This window comes from Engystomops pustulosus, chromosome 1 (assembly GCF_040894005.1).
Source record: "Engystomops pustulosus chromosome 1, aEngPut4.maternal, whole genome shotgun sequence".
Taxonomy (NCBI): Eukaryota; Metazoa; Chordata; class Amphibia; order Anura; family Leptodactylidae; genus Engystomops; species Engystomops pustulosus.
The window spans coordinates 207616571-207639923 of record NC_092411.1 but is presented as its reverse complement, the minus strand read 5'-3'; the positions used below and the strand labels follow the sequence as shown (position 1 = coordinate 207639923).

The following is a 23353-nucleotide window of genomic DNA, read 5'->3' as shown; positions in this document are numbered from 1 at the left end:
GACCAATCTCAATCTCAGCACAATATCACAGTCAGCAGTGTATCTTCTGCTGTATTTTAGGAGCAAAGTATGGCACTGAAGCAAAACAGGCACAACTCTTATAGTTGTCCTTAATTTACACTACATTTTAAAACAACCACATCAATCCTTTAGCAATCAAGCTAGGAATTCTTGACTTGGGATAAGTATTTTATTTTTATTTTGTTAAAAGGCTCAATAACCTTTTAGAAAACCCTGTTCCACAACAGGGGAATTTAGGCAGTAAATATAGTCCACTGAACCCAATGGCTTGTCAATTAAAGGGAACCTGTCACCAGGAGACCCATTTTTAGCACTCCCCCAGTCCCCACAGAGCATAGTACTTACACTGCCAAAGTGCTTTTGTTTAAAAAATTGGTTTTACAGTAAAAAAGATATGTTATATAGTACATTTCATTAGCATGTGCTGTGTGACTATTCAGTTGCCAAATGGGAGGGACTGGAAAGGAGCAGTTTCCCCCACCCTTGGAAATGGACTCTCAGTTTTAAAGAAATAATGATTTTTGTAATCATGATTTATATTCTTTATTAGCATGTGATATGAAACTTCATTGTATTACCGTATATACTCGAGTATAAGCCGACCCGAGTATAAGCCGAGGCCCCTAATTTTACCACAAAAAACTGGGAAAACCTATTGACTCGAGTATAAGCCGATGGTGGGAAATGCATTGGTCACAGCCTCTCCAATATGTAGCCAGCCAGCCCCTGCCCCAGTGTGTATAGCTTGCCAGCCCCTGCCCCAGTGTGTATAGCTTGCCTGCCCCTGCCCAGTGTATATAGCTTGCCTGCCCCTGCCCCAGTGTATATAGCTTGCCTGCCCCTGCCCCAGTGTATATAGCCTGCCAGCCCCTACCCCATTTATATATCCCCCCCCTTCCCCATCATGCAGCACAACAATACCAGATGGATCGCACAGAAGATCTACGGGTGCCGCCAGAAAGGCGAGTTTTGATTTATTTATTTTTTTGACTCGAGTATAAGCCGAGTTTGGGCTTTTCAGCACATTTTGTGCTGAAAAACTAGGCTTATACTCGAGTATATAAGGTATATATAAAACTCCAGTTATCAATGATCTTTGTAAAACAATAATAAATACATGATGTGTTGTGATAGAGGGTGCACACTGGAGCAGCTAAATCAGATGAACTCAATTGCCCATGTCATAACTAAGAAAAAAATACTAAACTGAAGAAACCACTCTTGTGGTAAACTATATCTTATAGGGTATAATTATGGCTAGAGAGCATTGAGCAAGTTACCACACCACCGATTTCACATAAAATCCCTGCCAGTGAGATTGGGAACTGATGTTAATAAAAAAAATCCTTAATTTTAACTCCAAATCAACTGCGATACATAAAAGTAGTGTAAAGTGACAGCTTACGTAAGATTAAAAACTTTTTTTTACTAATAGGTTTCTTGATACCTACTGAGTTATTATATTCCCTCAATAACCTCTTAAAAGATTCTCCAGATATTTCAAAAGTTCCTAAATTTGGCACACACAGTCTCCACCAAAACTGACCTGCATGTTACAGGGAATCCGTCAACATGATCCACCTATGCCCACACATTCCACATATACCTTTTATTGCCCCACTGCTCCATTTGTATCAAAATTTCATTATGCAAATGATAAATATGCTACTGTCCATCTACTCCTTGCACAGAAGATACAGCCAGATTATGAAAACAAAGATTTGGGTGGCATCTGGATGCATCTGGATGCATAGCCCTATGTTATATAGCAGTTTCTTCTGGAGGGTGAATCATGGTGAGGAATTCTCTATAAGAAACCCCTTCCCCCCTTCATCTTAAATTTAGATATAAATCTGGAAGAAATCTAAATTGCCATTTAGATTTTTTCTATTTCTTTAAAATAAATTGACCAAAAAGTGATTACAAAATTACATTTTCCTATAAAATTAGCGTGCAGTAAATAGCAAATGATTGAATTAAAGAGGACCTGTCAGCTATAAAAACGGCACTAGGAGCTGCTTAGCAAACAGACGCAGCAGTGTTACATTACTAGCGTTCTCAGAAACGCTCAATAACGCTAACAAACACTGCCGCGCTGTTCACTAGAAACCCCGGACCACACTGGAAGTGATCAGGCATATTAATGAGGGGCGGGATTAGGGGCAGTCACCACTGGCCTATGGATTGGGCAGGGCGGTCCGGGGAAAAGGCAGCGTCTCAGGCCACCCCCTCATGAATACGCTTAGAGAGCGGTCCGGCATTTGTAGTGTACAGCGCGGCAGTGTTTGTTAGCGTTAGCGGAGGTTTCCAATAACGCTAGCAGTGTAACAATGCTGTGTCTGTTTAGTAAGCAGCACCTAGTGCCGTTTTTATAGGTGACAGGTCCTCTTTAAGCATTTCTTTTAAAAAACAGTGTGGGGAAGTAGGTCTATTGGATGTTAGGACTATTTTGGATGTTAGCATCCGGAGCATCAGGAGACATGCCCCTGTCAGATTACTTTTTGTATTTTACTACAATATAATATAAACATATTACAAACATATTACAAAGAAGAAGAATTTCTCAATTGGATTGGATTCTATATTCCCTAAAGTGAGGTTCCCAAAGTAAAACATGTTTTGCTAACAGAAATTAGGAATATTTGTTATTTAAACATTGTTTTTATGATCAATGTGATTGACCATAGCGAATGCCTAATTGAATAGATTGACATCGAGAAAGTCTGCTCTTGTTGGTATGCCCCATAAATACTCAGAATGTTGGGTTGAATTGTGAATAAACCATATTTTGTCCTAAAACCCGAAGATTACGGAGCGCATTCAGAAGAGATTATACGGCAGCATTTTTGTGAATATAAGTGACCATTCAGTCACCCACATGAACAACAACAGACATCTTCTTAGAGAATATTTCATCCTCAAATCGTACTTTGCTTGTAGTCCAATTTCCTCTCTCTTTCAATTTCACAGCATGAGAAATATTGGTTTTCTTTTCATTTCCTTTGAGGTTAAAACCTGTTCCTTGCTTTTACTTTGAAGATTGCCCTTTACCAGTGCCATTTTATGTAGCAAGAGCAATGACGTTTGGTTGGTGTAGATATGTCATAAATAATGCCGCTGGAGGATTTCCGAGGTAAAATGGTGATTCCTACACCATGTGTGCAGCTGTATATAATATGTTGCTTTTGCCGTGTTTTCCGATTCATATATCCTGAAATAATATATTAGAATAATGAACAGTTGTATTATATTGATATATTGCATTCAATAATGAATGGCAAGTGTGAGGAGTCTATATAGACATCTCAAGAAAGAGTGAACTGGGCAAACCAACTGGGTTCTACCCCCTAACTTTATTAAAGAAGTGACTCTTGTCATATAGTTTCCTTTAGGGTGCAAATTCCGGGGTGTGTTTGATCTTCATGGAGTTTTTGAAGCCAAATATACATTTAAATAAAGTAGAAATCCTTTTGCCTTATCAAGCACACCTGGATTTGGCTTAAAAAACTTTATATAAAAATATACCTTGACCTAAAACCTTATATTTTGTTATATTAATTAAATAACTTCCCATCTTGCATATTGTAATATTCATATTGCTACATAAAAAGGAAAGAAGAATACTAGATTACAAGATAAAAACTATAAAGTGCTACGGAATTTGATGGCACAATATAAATAAAGATTATTATTATTATTATAAAAACAGTGTAGAAATAAAACAATTATAGCCGTTATTCATTGATCAAATAAACTAAGTTCCATCAGAAATTAGCATTTATGTTAATGTATACAGAAGCTTAGAGGGGATTTCCCATAAACAAAATATCACATAGCCACACAGGTGTTTCCACTGCTGGGATCCTCTATTTTCAGACAGTCACCCTCTACCCTGTGGATAGGGGATACATGTTTATGGGAGCAGCTCTGCAATGACACATTATAACATATGATCATATATTTATTTGTGCAATAACATTCTATGATGTGGGGAAGCATTGCCTTTGCATTCATCCAAAATATTTAAAGCAAACCTGTCTCCAGGAAGGTTATTTCTAGCTGGTGACCATTTCTATTAGCCAATGGTATGTTGATTTATAAAATGTCTTTGTCAGAATTATATATACTGCCACCACTTTATAAAAATTTATTTCAAATTACCAGGCTCCCTGTCGGCAAAGTGTGATAAATCATAGGGGGGAGCACCTGCAACAATCTCAGTCTTCCGGATGCATTATTCCTCTCCTCATCAGCTCCCTCCTCTCTTTTTTCCAAGTCCATTGAGTGGTCATAGGAGGGAGGGGGATGGTGTAGAGGAGAGTGAAAATGAATAGAGGAGACTGAGATACAAGCACACAGACCTGTTACCATCTACAAATTACATTTATGGTGACAGATTCGGTTTAAAATTGAAAGAAGGTGCTTAACCTAGAGGCACTGACTATTCGGGGATCTGGGTACATGAGTGCAGGAATTGTATAACTAGCATACAATATGCAACAAGGGGCATACAGGGGAAACAAGCACAAGGTTATTGTAATTTCTAGTATAAGGAAAAGAATGGCACACAAATCTAGATTAAAAAAACAGTTAGTGACAAAGGCCACTATTTCATCAACTCATTTTAACTTGTTAACAGCCTGAAATGTTAATTTCATGTGGCAAACAAGGTGCAGTATTTTTAGGCAATGTGGCACAAGCTATGGATTATGGTCAGAACCATTAATGGAACATCAAGTTGCAAGTTATAATCGAAAAAGCTGTTCATATATACAATGAGATAGATGCCCTGCACTACCCCTTGAGGACACTTATCCCTTTTCGCCTTGCTCCAATAGGAATCGAGGCTGCACTAAGGTGGTGCTCAGCTGATGAAAAGTTGAGAAGGCAAAATCACTATAATAGAGAGAGCAAAAAGCGTCACCGGATTCGTGCAGAGAGTTTTATTTGGACACACAGAGTGTAGACGTGGACATAGTGCAGACCGCGGCAAGCGACGGGCCGTTTCGCGCCTGTATGGCGCTTTTTCAAGCCTACCTTGAAAAATCGAAAAAGCTTTTCTTAGTAAAAAATATAATATATGATATTAAAAATAATAATTTAGTACTACATAAGGTGAAATAACAGTCTGTAAGTATAATTTAGAGGTTTAAGATAATATTTTAAAAAAATTGTAGCAGTGGCAGCGGCAGTAGTTTGAGGTTTTGCCTGCTGGCCAGCTGCTACAGAACACTATGCCGTTCATGTGACATTGTGGTGAAATCCTGTCAGCCTGATACTAGTAAATTGAAGCCAAATTATGCCAGTGTTGGAGTAAGAAGTGCTCCATCAGTAAATTATATTTATTTGATTACCTTGAGTTGTGTATTGCGTTTAGTCTGTCATTTGTAGGATAAAGGACATAAGGATTTTTCACTCAAATCCACAATGCCAACCAAAATATTTTTTTACATTATGCTCAGTATTTCCCTTTGACCTTAAGAAAAGGCCAATTGGGAAGCTTGCCATGAGTGTGGTTGTCTATGATCTGAGTGGGATAGGTGACAAAAGAATGGTGCAGAAAAGGTCAAAGCATTCTAGTTTTGTAAAAGTTGGAAAAATATTATTGTTTCTGCTGAAGACTTAGAGGACTTGGCATTTAAAATGTACAGTATTGTCACACCCAGGATCAGTGCAGAGAAATAATTCATATAGGTTTTGATGTTCTCAGGCAATGATTGGTTTTAGTTAAAGTTTAACTGTAGAGTTACTTGACAAAAAAATAATTTTAGAACAACTGGAGAGCAATTCTGAAAACAATGCCAACAATACCTGGATCATGCTTCTGGCTTCTTCCCATCCTAAGATATAGGGCTATCTGCACAATCCTCTTATCCATTTTCCTAAAATGGGTGAGACTTCCTGGTTGTGACATGAGCTAAGGGCAGTGAGGCCAGAGAACTGAGGGCTTTCATATGAAAGTGCATAGGCAACGCAGCCAATCAAGACTCGGAATCAGTTGAATGCTAGAAGTTTATTCTGGATGCCAAATGTCTTTTGCACACAGCAGTTAACTTTTTATGGGCATCTTTCATTCAAAAGGGAGCCATAAATAAATAAAAGAAATATCATTATCTTGAATCAAAAGAATACAAATGGGGATAGGGCCTAACTTATGTTCATGGGAAAACCCCTTTAACTCATAGCGGACATATTTTTCCTTTTCAATTTTTTACTCCCCACCTTCAAAAAGCTGTTTTGTTGTGTATTAAAGTGTAACTGTAAAGTTCCATAGCTGTAATAGCTGCAAATTAACATATACATTTATTACTTCATTGCAACCGTTTTCTGCCTACCTCAGTGCCTTTCCTTTCACCCCAGGACTTTGTCATGAAGAAACAATACTGTGCAACAAGAGATGAGGTGGAGGGGCTATGCAATGTGCTTGCTCCCATCTCTGCTCTATTTGGTCTACAGGTTACTCAGTTTAATAAGGATCTAATATCATCCCTAAGCCTGCTCTGCAAACCTCCCCATCTTTCTAGGCTTTTAAAACTTTACATTTGGGAGGGTCAGCATTGCAGTATGATACACAGTATGTATGTGTTACTTTAATTGTAATGCATGTTAGCATGAATGTGAATATGAAAAACATTACATTTGCCAGGTTAGGGTATCATATGTGTGCTGGGTCAGAATTAGGAGCCTTTATTTAGTAAATTACTGTATGTTCAGTACATGATGCAAGGATCCAGTTATATGAGCTATCAGCTTGTTGCATATTCTTTTGTATTTCCTTTTTGCCCTCCTCAGCCCTAGAAACTTGACATTACAAACATCAATGCTGATGAGAGGCTTGAGCCTGAGAATCTGTGTCCTGATTAGCTTGGCTGACTGGCTGGGCTACTTGTACTAGTGCATGTAAGGAGAGCTCAGTATTATGCAAATTTAGAGAAGTTTCTCTTGCCTCAGTGCCCTTATCTGATGTCACAACCAGGAAGTTCCTGCCCAGTTCAGGAGAAGCTGGAGAAGAAGAATCAGGAGCATGATATAAGTATCAATGAAATCGTTCCTTTCTACACCTTAACACCTCAATATTTTTTTCTTTCCATGGTGTACGGAGCTGTGCAGGATTTAATTCTCTGCAGGCATTTTTCTTGATACCATCGATACAACCCCTTTTTCACTTTTTATTCAAGGTGTCAAAATGCTAAAAAATAGCAATTTGGATATTTTGTTTTACTGTTATGGGTTTCACGGCAACTGATAATAATTTTAATATTTTAAGATGTGGTAGATACCAAATGTGTTTTTATATGTGTGGATGATTAGAATTTTAATAATATTTTTTTAATCATATTTTTTGTTATAATTTCAACCCTCTGTAAAAGGGGACGTGGGGCTGCAACAGAAAATAACCTGTGGGGCAGAAATGTGGTTTGTGAGCTAGAAAATTCAATACTATGGTGCAGTCAACCAGACCATATTATAGGACATTGATGACGAACCTTTTGGAGACCGAGTGCCCAAGCTACAACAATAACACACAAATATGTCGCAAAGTGCCAACATGACAAAGCAGTAACTTATTGATCCCTGCTGTATCACAGGTTTTAATTGTATTGGTGTCCAGAGTTCACCAATACAATAGAAAGATGATGGAGAAAATTGTATTGTAGCTTTTCTCCAGGGTCACCTGAAGAGGAAGAATCAGGGGAGCAAGAGCAGGATCTCCAATGACAAGCCATCTCTATCCACACCTTCTCGCTCCTCCTGTAGTTCTGGCAGCCAAGGATGTTGCTTTAAAATAGCACTGGGCATGGCACTTTCTGGTCTGTATTGGACCACAGAAGAAAGTCTTGAGTCCTATCTGGCAAACTCTGTGTTGGGTTGAAGGCCTGGGTGCCCACAGAAAGGGCTCTGCCACCTCTCGCACCTGTGCCATAGGTTCGCCACCACTGTTATAGGAGGTGCAAAGTACGACTCTTCAGTTTTATACTCCAGATTAATCATCCAGCCCCAGAAACAGGGATTATCTGGCACAGCAGAAGACTAGTCTAGTTCTATTCTGCACTAGTATAAAGACAGACACTTTAAAATTAGTGTCAGCCCATGGAGAGAACTTACCTCATGTTGTGCTGATGTGTTGATGTTTCATGAAAAACAATTTTATCTTAATTCATTCCTGGCCATATTAGTGACAGATTATTTGTCCTTTATGGGCAGCTACCAGGATAAAGGGGTCTTAAGGCCTATGGCAACTCATACAATCATGTCATAATCAGCAAGGTAGCAAAAATACAACCCATGAGCCACTTACTGTAACAAACAGGCAAGTATATAAATGTGTCTTAGTTAATGCATAGGAACAGACATAATGGGGCACATTTACTTACCCGGTCCAGTCGCGATCCAGCGGCGCATTCTCTGCTCTTGATTCGGGTCCGGCCGGGATTTATGAATGTAGTTCTTCCGCCGTCCACCAGGTGGCGCTGCTGCGCTGAAAGTCATCTCATCGCGCCGGAATGCACCACCTCGGACCAGGTGAAGGTAAGCGCTCCCCAAGCGACACTTTTTCGGTTTTTAAATGCGGCGGTTTTTCCGAATACATCAGGTTTTCGTTCGGCCACGCCCCCCGATTTCCGTCGCGCGCATGCCGGCGCCGATGCGCCACAATCCGATCGCGTGCGCCACAATCCCGGGGCAATTCAGGTACAATCGGCGCAAATCGGAAATATTCGGGTAACACGTCGGGAAAACGCAATCGGGCCCTTAGTAAATGACCCCCAATTTATACTGTATAGCTGGTTATGATTGTGTAATATTTTTTACCCAACAGAACGCATTTTACTTTAGATGTATCTAGGGAAATTTTTGGAGAAACTTACATTAGGATAGAACTTAGAGAGGATCTTCATCACTTCACAAATACGGTACTACAGAGATTTAGGGTTACTTATAATTTCGTTTCAAGCCCTCATGGTTGCTGAGATATCAGTAAGATCATTAAGATGTCTAACCAATCCTCCCATAATCCTCTCTAGGAGGAGGAGCTGGAGCAGAGGTAGGGACATGTGTTATGATAATTTTCTCAGCAATCTTCTTTCCAATATAATTATAACCAATGTGAATTTTTGGAAAAAGATGATTGATTGTAGCTAAATTCCAATAACTTGCACTCAAACACTCCTAATTATCAGTATTTATTTCCCACCTAAGAAATTTTTTAATAACTAACCTGTATACATTTATATTGAAAACTGTTATTATAACTAAACTACTGACTTTTTTATACCTCCATATACTTTTTAAGTAAAAACAATTCCTGGAAAGACACTGGGTAGAAGGGAAAATTAAATAAAAAATGATATTATCTTTGCTGGGTTCAGCTCTCCTTAAATACATGACTGAGCTGAAATATTTAGAGGTTATGGCTTAAGACCAAGTATGAAAACCACATTCTAGCTCATTATTGGTTAAGGAGACATACAAAGTTATGCTTGTGCCAAATTGTAATGAAATCCTCTTATCTTGATGCAAACATGCTTATCTCTTTTAATCCTCTGCCTTTTGTGGTACGTAGCTAAAATAAATACACCCAGACTGCAAATAATTCCTTGTTATGTTTGTTAATATAATCTACCAAATTATTACAGGCCAAAATATTTTTTAAGCTTTTCCTTTTTTTTAGCACTGGAGTTGTCTCGTCTGAAATGTGTCATGAATGGCTTCACAAAATTAAAACATTAAAACAGGGAGCAAAAGCTGTACCACTTAAAACACCTGTAAAAACAGAAAGATCTTGCTCTTTTTCCAAAAACATTGGGTTAATGAACCAAATCCAGACCTCACACGTTCTGTGATCTAGCTAGAACATATTTAATGCTCTTCCACTGCAATATTCAATCCTATACCTAAACTGCTTTCTCTCATAACTCTTACTCCCAGACCCTTCTCTCATAGGCAGCCATACTAACTAAAACCTAGTGTACAATATGTTACACAGCATCGCATTATATATATAATATAGTAAATTTTGTTTCATTTTAGCATAATACATGCACATATTTCTTTTGTAGATAATATAAAGGAGGATGTAACCATTGAACCATCCTTTGTCATCATCACAACTGCTGTATGTACTACAGAGTAATAACAAGAATTGCAATCATTTGTACACATGTTATTGCCATCGTTTCTTTTTTTTAGAGATGCAGTATGAAAAACATACATAACAAATAATAATTGAATAAAAAACAAACACAGAACAAGAGCTCTTTGGTTATTAGGTATAAGTCAGGTGCAATAAGTAATTCTGTGAAGTGTCTGCTAGTATAATATGTATGCTTGATATGCTCTGCCCCTCCCAGAGCCTAAATATGTAGTAAGATGCCTTAAATTTTATTAGGGAAAGTAGTTGTATCACAATTCAATGGACAATTTCCAGGACAATTGGAGCAACAATGGTTACAAAGCTTGAATGATTCACTCATTTTTAGTCTCAATATAAATTTTACTTTTTTTTTTCAGGGAGAAAATGTTTGTGACCTTTTGAAATATCACAGTAATTGCTGCATATGGCTAATAATAAAAAAAACAAGGCACATCTAAAAACTTTTTTTTTTTTGCTATTATTTTTTTATATGGGCTAACAGGCAGACTGCAGGCAGACAGGCAGAATCAAGCGCTCATTCCGATCTGGACTGTTAGAGCATTTGCCTAGCTGTCTTATGACAGAGCAACTGGTCTAGGACCAATGGAGTACCGCATGGGAGTGGTCACTAGGTGGTTAAACTATTTCATAACCTACTTTGCATGTTTACAAATCAGACTCATTTTTAGGAAGCCACGTTGTAGACCAAGAGGAACAGGACACATCTCTGTAATGTTTCATGAAAAAGCTATGAAAAAGCTATTAACCTCTGGCTTTAGGAGTACAGAGGGAAACCTATTTAATGATTGATAGCAATCTCTGCAATGCTTTCATAACAGGTAGGCTGTCAACTTCTGAGTAGTAACACCCACTAAATTTCTAAATTTCTGTAATTCTGTAACGCAGTTTTGAGCGATGAATTTCATATTATACTGACTTTCTAGCCCTATTGCAAACTATAGATTTATCTGCTTAGCTACTCCTGTTTTATAACAAGTTGCATGCATCTGCATGGCAGTTACCTGTTCAATCTACCTTTAAAATCTATCATTAGAAACGAGGAACACTTACTCATAGGTCCAGGCAATCTTATATTCGTTATCCATGGCCTCCCTCCTTCTAAAATCAACTTTTAAAATTATGTTAATGAGCCAGAATGTGTTACCAGAGCTCTGCCATACTCTATCCTCACATTCTGTTACACTATGCAGCAGCACATCTTCAACTACTCTCTGCTCCCTCAACACTCTTACCTCCCTTTGCTGTAATCCCCCACAGTAGGAAAGTGTAACAGCCTTTGTGTTGAGCACGTTTGGCTCATTAGCATAATTTTAAATGTTGATTTGAGAAGGAAGGAAGTCATGTATAACAAATATCAGAAGATTACCACAGTAACAGTGCCTGGATATGCAAGTAAGTGTCCCTGTTTCATCATCAGGGTCAGCTCCAAGTTTCAGTAGGTCTCTGGTTGACAGCGCTTCAGTAGGCCCCTTTGAAGAGAATTCACGTGGCTGAATTAAACATATTCCTGTTCCCTAAAATATTCACCAAGTTTATCATAGCAAACAGCCCCCCTTGTGGTTATTTTATAAAATACACTCTCTTACCATATGGATTCTTTATATACAGCCAACCTTAGCCCCATGAATTCCTTATTTTCAGCCTTATGTCCCCCCACCCTAAGCAGCTCTGGGCCCCAGCACTTGCCCAGGTATGCTCATTGTTAGCGTCGTCCCTGTTCATCATGCTTAATTTTGATGGTATATTTAAGCTTATAAACTGAAAAGTTGAAGTTGCCCCAGTCCTGATTCAATCAAGGGTTATTCTGGATTTCATGGTGACAGTGTTCTTGTTTTTGATAACATTGTATAACATCAAATCTTATGCACCATATGTGCAGACCATACCATTGCAATCAGAGGGTTTGAGGAACACTTGTAAATGCAGGATTCTTTAGGAATATTGCAATGGATAATTAGATACAGGTCAAGGTCTTCTTTTCATTCATAGCCCTTTTGTTAGTAAAACTAAAGCATCGGAGCTTATTAAAGGTTTTACTTCATGTATTGTTATAAGTTACCATGTTATAGTTTCCATATGTTGCAGGCACATGTTCCCATTGCTAAATGCCTATATACTAACAATGTTTAGGAAATCTGACATCATTTCACTGCCATCAAGAGTTTCTACTTACTGTATGAGCCAATAATGTCCAGCAGGTAGGATGCACGTAAGAGACATGGAAAGTCTAAGATATTCCTCAACACTTTCTTAAGGTTCCTTGACGCCCATCACAGTTACTACATCAGCATATCATTCTGTAACCACTTGCAGCTGTAAAGTGATGAATCTATGCCTAGTTGCAAGTGATGTGAAAAGCAACAGGTATATAAAGAGTTAGACAGTAAAGCTTGAAAGTGACATGAAAGCAGATGTGTGAAAAGTAACAAGAACAGAATCAATAGCCCTAAAGTGAAATACAAGAACGCTATAGACTGGAGCAAATTATAATTTGCCGAAATAGGAATGTTGTTAAAAAAACCAAGCATAACCCACCCATATTGTAATTTGCAGATATGCAGTTTAAGGAGTTTATTTTATTGTAACAATTAAAAATAAAAATGGGATAAAAACAAGTACCCATGTAAATAAGCTATTATTTGGAAAAACAAAAGCAGATGCCACCTAACGTCCACCCATGTGGATCTGTTTAGCATTATAAGAACATTCACATATAACAGTACTTCTTGGAAGCATCAGCGTTCTTAGAATACCATCTTCCCGTTATGGCATGTTTCCCTTTAAAAGCAAGTTCAAAGAGTTTTTACACACAGATTTTGATGCATTTTCCCACAGTTTCTATTATTACATAGGATAAAACCCAGGATCCAGATCTATTTCTCACCAGAAGCACAATAACACAATGACAATCTACACAAGATTCAGTTCCATCTTCTCTTCAATGTTGTCCCATTAGTAGTCGAGGGACAGTAAGCTATTCATTGTACTGGTTTGAATCATGTCGACCCCTCCACCACAATATATTACTTTCACTAGTCCTTAGAAAAGTTTCCAATTTCTCCAAGGATTCAGAAATTTAGGAAACATAATTATTGTGCTCTGGAAGGCTAAATGTCATAAAAGAAGGAAACCAGGTAACACTTACACATTTGAACTGACTTATAATGAGGTGAAATCAATCTTACAGACTTAATGTAGACAAGTACAGGAACTAATGAACGTCTGCTTCTGCAATGCCCAATTGGCACATATCATCAGCTTTACAGCCCACTATACTTTAATGTTAGTCCTAATTCTTCCCAGCAAACCTGGCAAAGAAGTTAGGTTCCTTGGCAAACCGTGCCACTTTTACAAATGTAATGTGGAACCAGTGGGAGCCAACAAAAACTATAGAAAATGATTCTGTGTAAAAAGAAACTGTATAGAAATGTGAATACAGCAGAGGGACACAATTAAAGTATAACTTTTAATTATACTGCTAAAATAACTTACAACATATTCCAAAAGTTACAAAGAGAAGAAACTCATAAAGGCACAGAGCTGACCCAAATTCCCCAGGTCATCCCTATTGTAAATATAACCTCTGCATCCTCCGAAGTAACATATAAGAGTAGAGCTTATCGCCGTAATGTGTAGAGCAAAGCAACCCAACAATATTGTATAAGGATGGGTGGGTCACAGGGACAGAAGTACTTTTGCTTCTGCTTTTCTGCTAGTCAGATGTGTCTTAAGAGCTTTGCCTTTTTAATATATCTGCATAAATGTCTTTAGTGATTCTGCGACCTGAACAAAAGTTGCAAAAAAGTTACAATTAATTTTCCTACATCTGGAAGGAGCAGGTATGGATTTGTGACTTTCTTTGTGACTATTTTGCAATTCTTCACAAAAAATGCAACTTTAACTCCTTTCCGATGCGCACCGTAATAGTATGGCGCACGTCGAGTGCATAGAGAGGGCTCATGGGCTGAGCCCTCTCCATAGCCGGTAAGACATAGACTTACCGGTAACACCCGCGACCGATGCTAGGCTGCCTCATTTTAACCCATTCATTGCAATGTGTGATTTGCACATTTTAATGAATGAGGTGGAAAATCCCCATACACTGCCATACTTTAGTATGGCAGTATATGGTAGGATCGATTAGACAACCTAGGGTTAAAGCAACCCTGGGGATCTAAAAAATATTAAAAATAAAAAGAACATTAAAAAAAATTTATAATTAAAATAAACCTAAAAATTCAAATCACCACCTCTCCCTAGAACCGAAAATATAAATAAACACTAAAAATCATAAACACATTAGGTATCACTGCGTCTGAAAATGCCAGATCTATCAAAGTATAATAACGGTTTTTCACTGCGTTTAACCCCGTAATGGAAAATGCATTCCTTTTCCATTTACTTTCCTTCCCATATTTCCTTCCGCAATCACTTTTCACCCATAAATTTGTGCTAAATTCTGTCTTGCTAGAAAAATGAACATCAATGGACTGAGTCCCCTTTCAGATTACATAAAAGCTCAATGTGGCTATCAAAGAGTAGCCTTCAAAAAAACCATAGGCAGACTGCAGAGAGGAAGGCCCAAAAACTATTTATTACCCATGTACACAACCTGGATTTATGCATTTACGTTACTCAAAATGTATGCAAAGTTTGTTGAAAGGTTTAGTTGATTAATACCTCAGTCTCTAGATTCTCATGAAATATTTTTTTGACAATATAACAACATAGTAATTCCTTCAAAGGCAGCAACCACAAGAACCACTGAATTGCCTCAAGCAAAATCAATTAGGATATTAATTTGTGACCCACTATTAGAAAACAATATGGTCTTTCAAGACCAACAAACCTGTGATACCTGTGGTGATTTCTGGATTTCCTCATGGTTTAATATTAGGGTTTAATGCATATTTTTTTTTTTCATTAACAAATTACATTAATGCTTGTGACGTCTCATAGCTATTGTTTCATTACTAAATTGTGATCCTGGAGTCCTATACTAGCTAATATCTATTTTATTGGGGGATTATCTTTGGCTAGAATCATAGTAGCTACGGGCTGTTAAAGAAAAAGGTTATCTTTAATATTAAGCAAGAACCATGGTTCTAGGTATAATAGAGCTTATAGAGCCCAACCTCTAAAAGTGTCTCATCTCAGGCAAAAGAAACTCTTCCCAGCTCATTTGCATTTGACTTTGGAGACAATTTTTGAAGGCAATTTGTATGTATTCTAACTTTGGACATACACTATTACAATTAACTGTAGATGTGAGAACAATATACAAGACATTATTTTTACATATCTTATGTTATAAAGGCTAAAGGTCTTCTTTATTCAACATGACTGCTAAGCAATTCCTTTCATTTTTCAGGCTTATCCCTGTGTTAGTGATAAAGAATGCGAGGTAGGAAGATACTGCTACAGTCCTCACCAAGCTCCCTCCTCTTGCATGTTATGCAGAAGAAAGAAGAAACGTTGCCACAGAGATGGCATGTGCTGTGCTGGAAATCGGTGCAACAATGGTAAGTGGTAGAAGGGGTTGATTATTGGGCTTGTCCACTTTATGTAAATTTTTTTTATTATACATGGGAACAGCCTGCTGATGAGCATGAAGGCTTTGTATGAGGGTTGTGACTTCTGATTTGAATACTGAAACTGAAAATGTATTGGTAAGTTGCTGAATAACATATCCTGTATATATAATAAAAAATGGCATTAAGTGGCCTTCAAAGGGAGCATGTCAGTTAAACAGACCAACATTAGCTAAACATATCTTTGAAAATTGTAATTATACTGTATTACAGCTATCCTTATATTGTTCCTCTCATACTTTTAATGTTTTACAGTCCATTCGTAAAGTTGACTTCTCATCTATGCAAATGACACACATGATTATATTCTTTCCTTTGAGATGAGTCTAGCATATTCATGTTCTTCCAGCCACGTCTTCCGCGTCATGTTCTTCCAGCCACGTCTCTAGCTTCCTGAGAAGAGATCTGCTTTCTCTTTATGTATGCTCATTCTACCCTCTCAGGAGAGAGATGTTGACCTAATGTGACTTGCTGAAGAAAATTTCTAAGGGAGCTGATTTCACTTCAGCAAGTCACACACAGAAAATGTCTCTCACTCCTTAGGGAGGGGCTCTTAGGTGGCCCAGGTACACAATGACTTAATTGACTCAGGAGAGTCAATTTTCTTATACATTCATAGAGTACCAGCTGAATACAGTCCTACTGTGTCCTGTGACTTCAAACAAGGCATGTGCAAATCTGTGATATTTAATAAACCAAAATGAACTTTCTTTATTCCCAAAAAAATGACGCTGCAGTCCTACAGCATTCTGTATTGGGAAGCAAGCAAAGTTCCCTCATAGTTTATCCACCATTGCAGATTCCCTTTAAGTGCAACATCTTGTTTTGTACAATACTTGGCGCTATCAAAATTATTTCAGTGAGGCCTTGTTAAACTTTCCTTTTCTTATTTTACTAGTCGATTGATTATCATAAAATTTATAATGTATAGTAATGGTTTAACATAAGCTTTATAGAATATACAGAAAAGGCACATTTCCATCTACATAGATATAAACATAGACAAATGGAATAAAAAACGAGTGAGTATAAAAATTACAGAAAATCTATCCCTGTAACAAATGCTGTGATGTAAAATAGAAAGTATGAAAGGCTACAATTACTTAGATAGGAGGGTGGAAGCAACAAATGGGAATATTATGTCATTCTGATAAAATCTTAAGAATTCACATATGTAATAAAGTTCTGTTAACTGTAAACCGTGTGCAACTAAACTTGATGGTAGGATGATCTCCTTTAACTTTTCCTTTAGTTTCTCTAAGCCATAAAATAATAACAGCATATTTTTTTAAAGATGATTTTAGAAGGCAGGATGCCATAGATATATCACTATGTGCCCCTGGTTAATCCTGCTTGGTTTGGATGATAGATAACAATATATTGGATAACAACTGGTCTGTTTTGGGCAAAGATAGAAAAAATCGAAGCATTGCTGCTTATTTTTACATCTTCTAAGGCAATCACTTTTTAAATGTCCTGTCACAACATTTCAATCACATACTAATTTTAGTTTGGGTCTTTTTTGGCAGAAAAGCTGTTATATTTAGGGGTTTCATCTCACAGTTTATTTCTTTTTAATTCATTTTTTATTTTGTTTGGAAGCAGCAAGAAATGATACACAGAAAAAGGACGACCAGATTCACAGTCTGTCTTGTATCTACTTTTTGTATTGATCATTATACTTCACATAATTTGAAAGGCCATTTACAATCTTTTTCACATTTTAGCCAGGTCAAGAGGTCCTACTGCTTCAATGCTCTCTTTGCTTTGCTTTAGTACATTCCCTACTTTTGCTTTCAAACCCTGCAGAACCCATAGCTAGATCCATAACACGTTGTTATTACCTATTAAAATGGGGATGTTAACGTATACTAGATAAATGGGAATCCTCTCTCAAGGGCGCCATAGCAGTCACATGGTTTGTCTCTATGATATGTATGCCCTGTATGTGGGCCAAAGAAAAATGTTATGTTGCCAATAGAAATCATATGAAAGGCTTTGTAGGCATAAACTTGGCAAGGCTTTCTTAAAAGATGGAGTTGTAGCTGCTGTATTTCAACAAAGCACAACTTGAAAGGACCAGTGATCTTAATGGAATAACAACGGAAAATGATTTATTATAGCTAACAGATTATTAGGTCCCCACTCTAACTTTTCATCCAAGTGTTCATATTTCATATAATTAATTGGCTGTAAGTGTTCCAGAAAGGCGAAACCTCAAGATAGCAAAAAGTGCCTTGAGTACTCAGTGCCATAGATTATTTCTTATTATATACTTCTATAAAATCTAGAATAGCTTTGGCAATGAAATTATATTTCCAAAGGATATCCCTTTTGGTAGTATAGTCGAAACAATACTGTTTCTATTCAAGAAGTACTGCCAATGTTCGTGCTGCTGAATTCATTTTTGTGCTAATTCTGCTCGGCTATGTGATTCATGTTTTGAGAATGTCAGGTCTATTTCTGTATATGGTACATTATTAATGATACATTTCAAGTGTGCTTATTCCCTAGAATAAAAAGTTTTGTATGTATGTAGGTTGATGTGCATATGCTGTAAGTCAGTCTTGATTGTATCATTTATATCTTACTTCTTTTTAAGTCAGATATATTTATCTGATGCATTGCAGAAAAGTAGTTTTGTCTCATTATGCCATTACTTTATACAGCTCTAAATTGAACTCCATTGATTCAGTAGGGAGATGGGAGAAAGTTCCACAAAGTCAACTATCATTGCAGTCCTTCACAAATTGGGGCTTTATGGCAGAGTATGCAGACAGAAGCCTCTCCTCAGTCTAAGACATATGAAAGCCTGCATACAGTTTTCAAAAAGGACTTCCACACTATGTGAAATAAGATTCTCTTGTCTGATGAGATGAAGATTAAACTCTTTTGTATTAATTTTAAGAGTTATGTGTGGAAAAAACAGGAACTGCTCATCACCTGCCAAATACAATCCCAACAGTCAGACATGGTGGTGGCAGCATCATGCTATGGGTTTTTTAAGCTCCAGGGACAGGATGACTGGTTGCAATTGAAGGGAGGTATGTACAGCCAAGTACAGAGATATTATAGATGAAGTACTCTGGACCTAAGACTGGGCCAATGGTTCACCTTCTAAAAAGACGATGACCCCAAGCACACAGCTAAAATAACTAAACAGTGGCTTCAGAACAAACATTCTTGACTGGCCCAGCCAGAGCCCTGACTTAAAATCAATTGAACATCTCTGGAGTGACATGAAAATGGCTTCCACCAACGTTCCCCATCCAACCTGAGGGAACTATAGAAAATCTGCAAGGAAGCATGGCAGAGGATCCCCAAACCAGATGTGTTGCATCATTCCCAAGAAGACTCATGGCTGTGCTAGCTCAAAAGATGCTTCTACTCAATACTTAGCAAATGGCTTTTTAAATAATAATTAGTTATTAGATTTCAATAATGAAATAGGAATCAATATGGGTATCTGAAACCGTATCCTTATTCTCAGGCTCTTGATTCCCATGTTACTTTTGTCACCAATACTGCTGGTGACCTACTTCAGCCAATCAGCGACCTCAGCAGACCTTTAAAAAATCTCTTGTTCTAAATCACTGGGGGCCATTGCTGTTGACACTTCTGGCTAATTCAGTCTATTGTTACTTATGGCCATGTCAGAATTTAGTAAAATAGCATGGCTTTTACCTCTACAATACAATGGTTGTACGTCATAGGTTGCAGTATTCATTCCATTTGTGGCCTCATCCAGTATTGATATGCACTACTGATTTTTAGTCAAAGCTAAATATTTAGTATGAAAAGCTGGGTCTATTTGCACGATCACAAATAAAAGTGAGAGAAAGCAATGTGGTAAATAAACTGTAGCAATATAATAGAGAATAACAACAAGCACACAGTGAAAGTAATCAAAAGCGGATGCTCAGTCTGGAATTATCTAAAACATATCCATATGTTGCTTCATATAAAGGAACATTACAAGGAATCTTAATGTTTCGTGAGCAGAATGAATTTCAGCAATTTGCCTGGGTGGTCACTGTTGTCTTGCTTGCCATTAATGGTAGCGCTATGTACTATACCATAAGGTCCTGTATAAAGTTGCCAAAGAATTGAGCTATTTCACAGAGAATATTGGGGTAAAATTGTAAGCTTTTTTAAATTGATAATTTTTTTTTTAAATGTGTGCTGAACTCTGTTGTATCTTGTGACACTGATCTTTAAAATTTCCCATTCTGGAACCCTTTTCTAATCACCCTGTATGACAATGCACTTCTTTTTTTTAATAATTTCGCCAATTCTCACCTTTTTTTGAAAAGACTCAATTTAGTACAAACTTTAAAGTACGGCTTACAGGTAGCAGCTGCACCAGGGTTCTGGTTCCTACAGGAGTGAAAGGGCCACAAAGTAAGATACCAGTATTATAAACTGGGCATGGGAGTAGGTAATTGCTGTTACAGAATGTTTACTAGAGTTTGATTCTTAAAAGGAACCAGTCACCAGGGACCTCATTTTCACTGAAGACAGGTTGCAAAAGCCCATTACAGCTACATTGCAAATATGCCTTTCTGCCTTCTCTTAGTATTTGCATTACAATATAATTGTGTTTTATAACTTACCTTGCACCTTGCCATAATCCTCTGTTTAGTCCTAAGGGTTGGGCTTTGGTTTGGATGCATTAAAAAAAAAAAAGTGACTTGTCTGTGCTGCAGACTGCTCAGCTCTTGGCCGCCACCTTTGTGCTCCTGTACCGCCCCTCCCTCCTGCTCCTTCACAGAGCTCACAGCCTGGTGAGCTGACATCAGTGGGAAACAGAGGAGCTGTACAGGAGCACAAAGTCTGGGGCCAAGAGCTGAGTAGTCTGAAGCACAGACAAGTCACATGTTGTTTTTTGAAATGCATCCAAACCAAAGCCCAAACTCTAGGACTACACAGAAGATTTTGCCAGGGTGAAAGATAAGCTATAGCACACAATTATATTTTAATGCAAATACTTAGAGAAGGCAGAATGTCATATTTGCAATGCAGCAGTAAAGGGTTTCTGTAACCTGTCTTTAGTGAAAATGAGGCCCCTGGAGACAGGTTACCTTTAAAGGGGTGATAACTTTTAATCTCTAACTTTGCACTTTTACTCACCTTTTTCTGCTTTTGCTCCTACCACTGTATCAGCTACTCAATGTAAAATTCAGCCCTGTGGGCGAGCATTAGCTGAGCAGATACTTCCTGATTCCTCTATGCCAGTGGTGGCGAACCTATGGCACGGGTGCCAGAGGTGGCACTCAGAGCCATTTCTGTGGGCACTCAGGTTGTCACCCCAGGACAGAGTTCACCAGACAGGAACAAATCCACCAAATCTTCCAGCAGTCCCAAGCAACTTAAAGCTATTTTAAAGCGACACTTCATTGGCCATTTGGAACTGCAGGAAAAGTGAAAAGGTTTGGACAGAACTGCATTATCTTTGGAGGTCCTACTGCTGGACCCACCTTTCTTCCTGTACAGAGAGACCCTGGAGAGAAGCTACAATGACAGTCAGAATTACAACTGTATTGGTGGCCTCAGGGGGCCGATACAATTGAAAGATGTGGAAAAACAGGTAGCAATAAGTTACTGCACAAAATGCCCTGTTGGCACTTCATGGTAGACAAGTGGATTTTAGTTGTCGCTTGGGCACTCGATCTGTAAAAGGTTCGCCATCACTGCTCTATGCTATGTTCATGTACATCCTCCTATCCACCTGTCGCTTTGTGCATGCAATGTGAACATTCTACTAGTATCTGACACATAGAAAGATATAGATGAAACATGAGATGGAGGTAAGATCCCTGATAAACTCAGCTCTGATTTCTCATCTAATCAAACAAACACTCAGCACTGCTATGTCTTGTCTGTGCAACATCCCTCACCGGGGCCTAGCCTTTTCTTGGGGCCTGGAGGTCTCCAGCAGGTGGTGTAATAGATGGGGCACCCTTGGTGTTACAGCCATATCCAGGGAACAGACGGAGGCAACATTGTGCAAAATAACTCACGGTTCTTTATTAGAACAACTGCAGGCAACTACCCTTCTGACCATGTATTGGCAGGGGTGTTGCATCTGTAAAGTTGCTCTCCTCATTACAGCACCACTGCCTCTAGTGATCTCTCCATCCTTCTACCCCTGCTCCAGAAGTACAGTGTTCACTTTAGAGGAACCTGTCCAGACAGGAAGACCTTCCCATCCATAGTCAGGACTGAGTTTATAGTCATATCCCACAATATGCGGAGGGTAATCATATAGGATTACCACTCTAAGTTGCGGCATTTAGGTCACAAAAGGGATGAGTCACTGTTGTAGGGTCTATTAGGACTCATTATCCATCAAATTTCCACCATTGTTTGAACATTTGGGTATAAGTACCTTTATACCCCTGTGGCAGTCTGCCTCTCTCCTGTCCTTTATGTACCTATTATCCTTCCATATACTGTCACAAACACCTTGACATATACAGTCGGTATCCTTGAAAAAGACTTCTCGGATTATTCTGAATCCTATATTGGAAGGTATCCGTTCTTTCAAAGATAATTACTGATCTTACTGTATTTGTGGGTGTAGAGTTGTCTATCTTATGGTTTCCAGTCAGTGGATTTACCTCCCGGATTTTGTCCTAAAAGCGTCCCTTTTTCTTAATATTAATTTTAACTTTATTGGAGAAATCAGGTATTGATATACCTAATTTTCTTTTGTACCATATCCCATGACAACCAAAACACACAATACCAGGACGGCTAGAGAAACGTTAGAATTATTTTTGTGAAATGCTGTATTTTTGTTAATAGCATTTAATAAGAGAATGTGTTATTTTGCCATATATTTAAGATTTTTTTGCTTTGTTGAAATAGCCCTTTAAGTTACCTTTCTATTCCTCTCTTCTTCGATAAAAAATGTTTTTCTGGATTCTACCATGTTATACACTTTATGACCAGTAATTTTCACTGTATGGCTTCACCTAGTCCTCATGTGAAATATTTGAGAATATTTGGCTTGTGAAGGTGAAAACAGTCCAAAAATGAGATTTACCCCACAAGTTTTTCCTAAAGATTTACTTTCATTTATGCCAGAAGCTGTTGTAAATTATAGAGAACCTATTTAGAATATACCTTATAAAGGGAGTATACAAGCTCCTAAATCACCCCCACAAGTAATCCAAACTTGTATAGGGCTATAAACTTCCCTGGCATATATTTTCTGTTTACCAGCACTCTGTAATTTTAGACATTTAAATTTTTCTATTACTGCAAATAAAATTCTTGGCGCATTGGGTTTCTGTTACACCCATTTGATGTGCTATTCACTGCCAGGACCTCCCAGCACCACCCCTGTACACAATGATTGACATTTCCCATGGAAAGATGTGGTAAGACGATTAAATGAGTACAAAAGCCTCACATTCACACACTTTATACACCAAGAAGCTCATTTCTCCAAAATAACAGATTGCTGTGCAATGGGAAAGCTAAAGTTTTTACTATGCCCTACACATTGCTGATTTGAGCTAATTGAACCCATTTAATACATTTCGTGCATCATACATAGCAATGTGATGTATGGCATTTTGAT

At 37.9% G+C, this 23353-nt stretch overlaps 1 protein-coding gene across 1 annotated transcript in view; it reads left to right on the top strand.

Moving 5' to 3' along the window:
• Positions 1–23353, top strand: part of DKK2 (dickkopf WNT signaling pathway inhibitor 2) — a 50696-nt gene that overhangs the window by 25342 nt on the left and 2001 nt on the right. The window contains exon 2 of the mRNA XM_072119138.1: positions 15546–15696. Coding sequence (XP_071975239.1) covers positions 15546–15696 — 151 coding nt within the window. The remainder of the gene's footprint in view (positions 1–15545; positions 15697–23353) is intronic.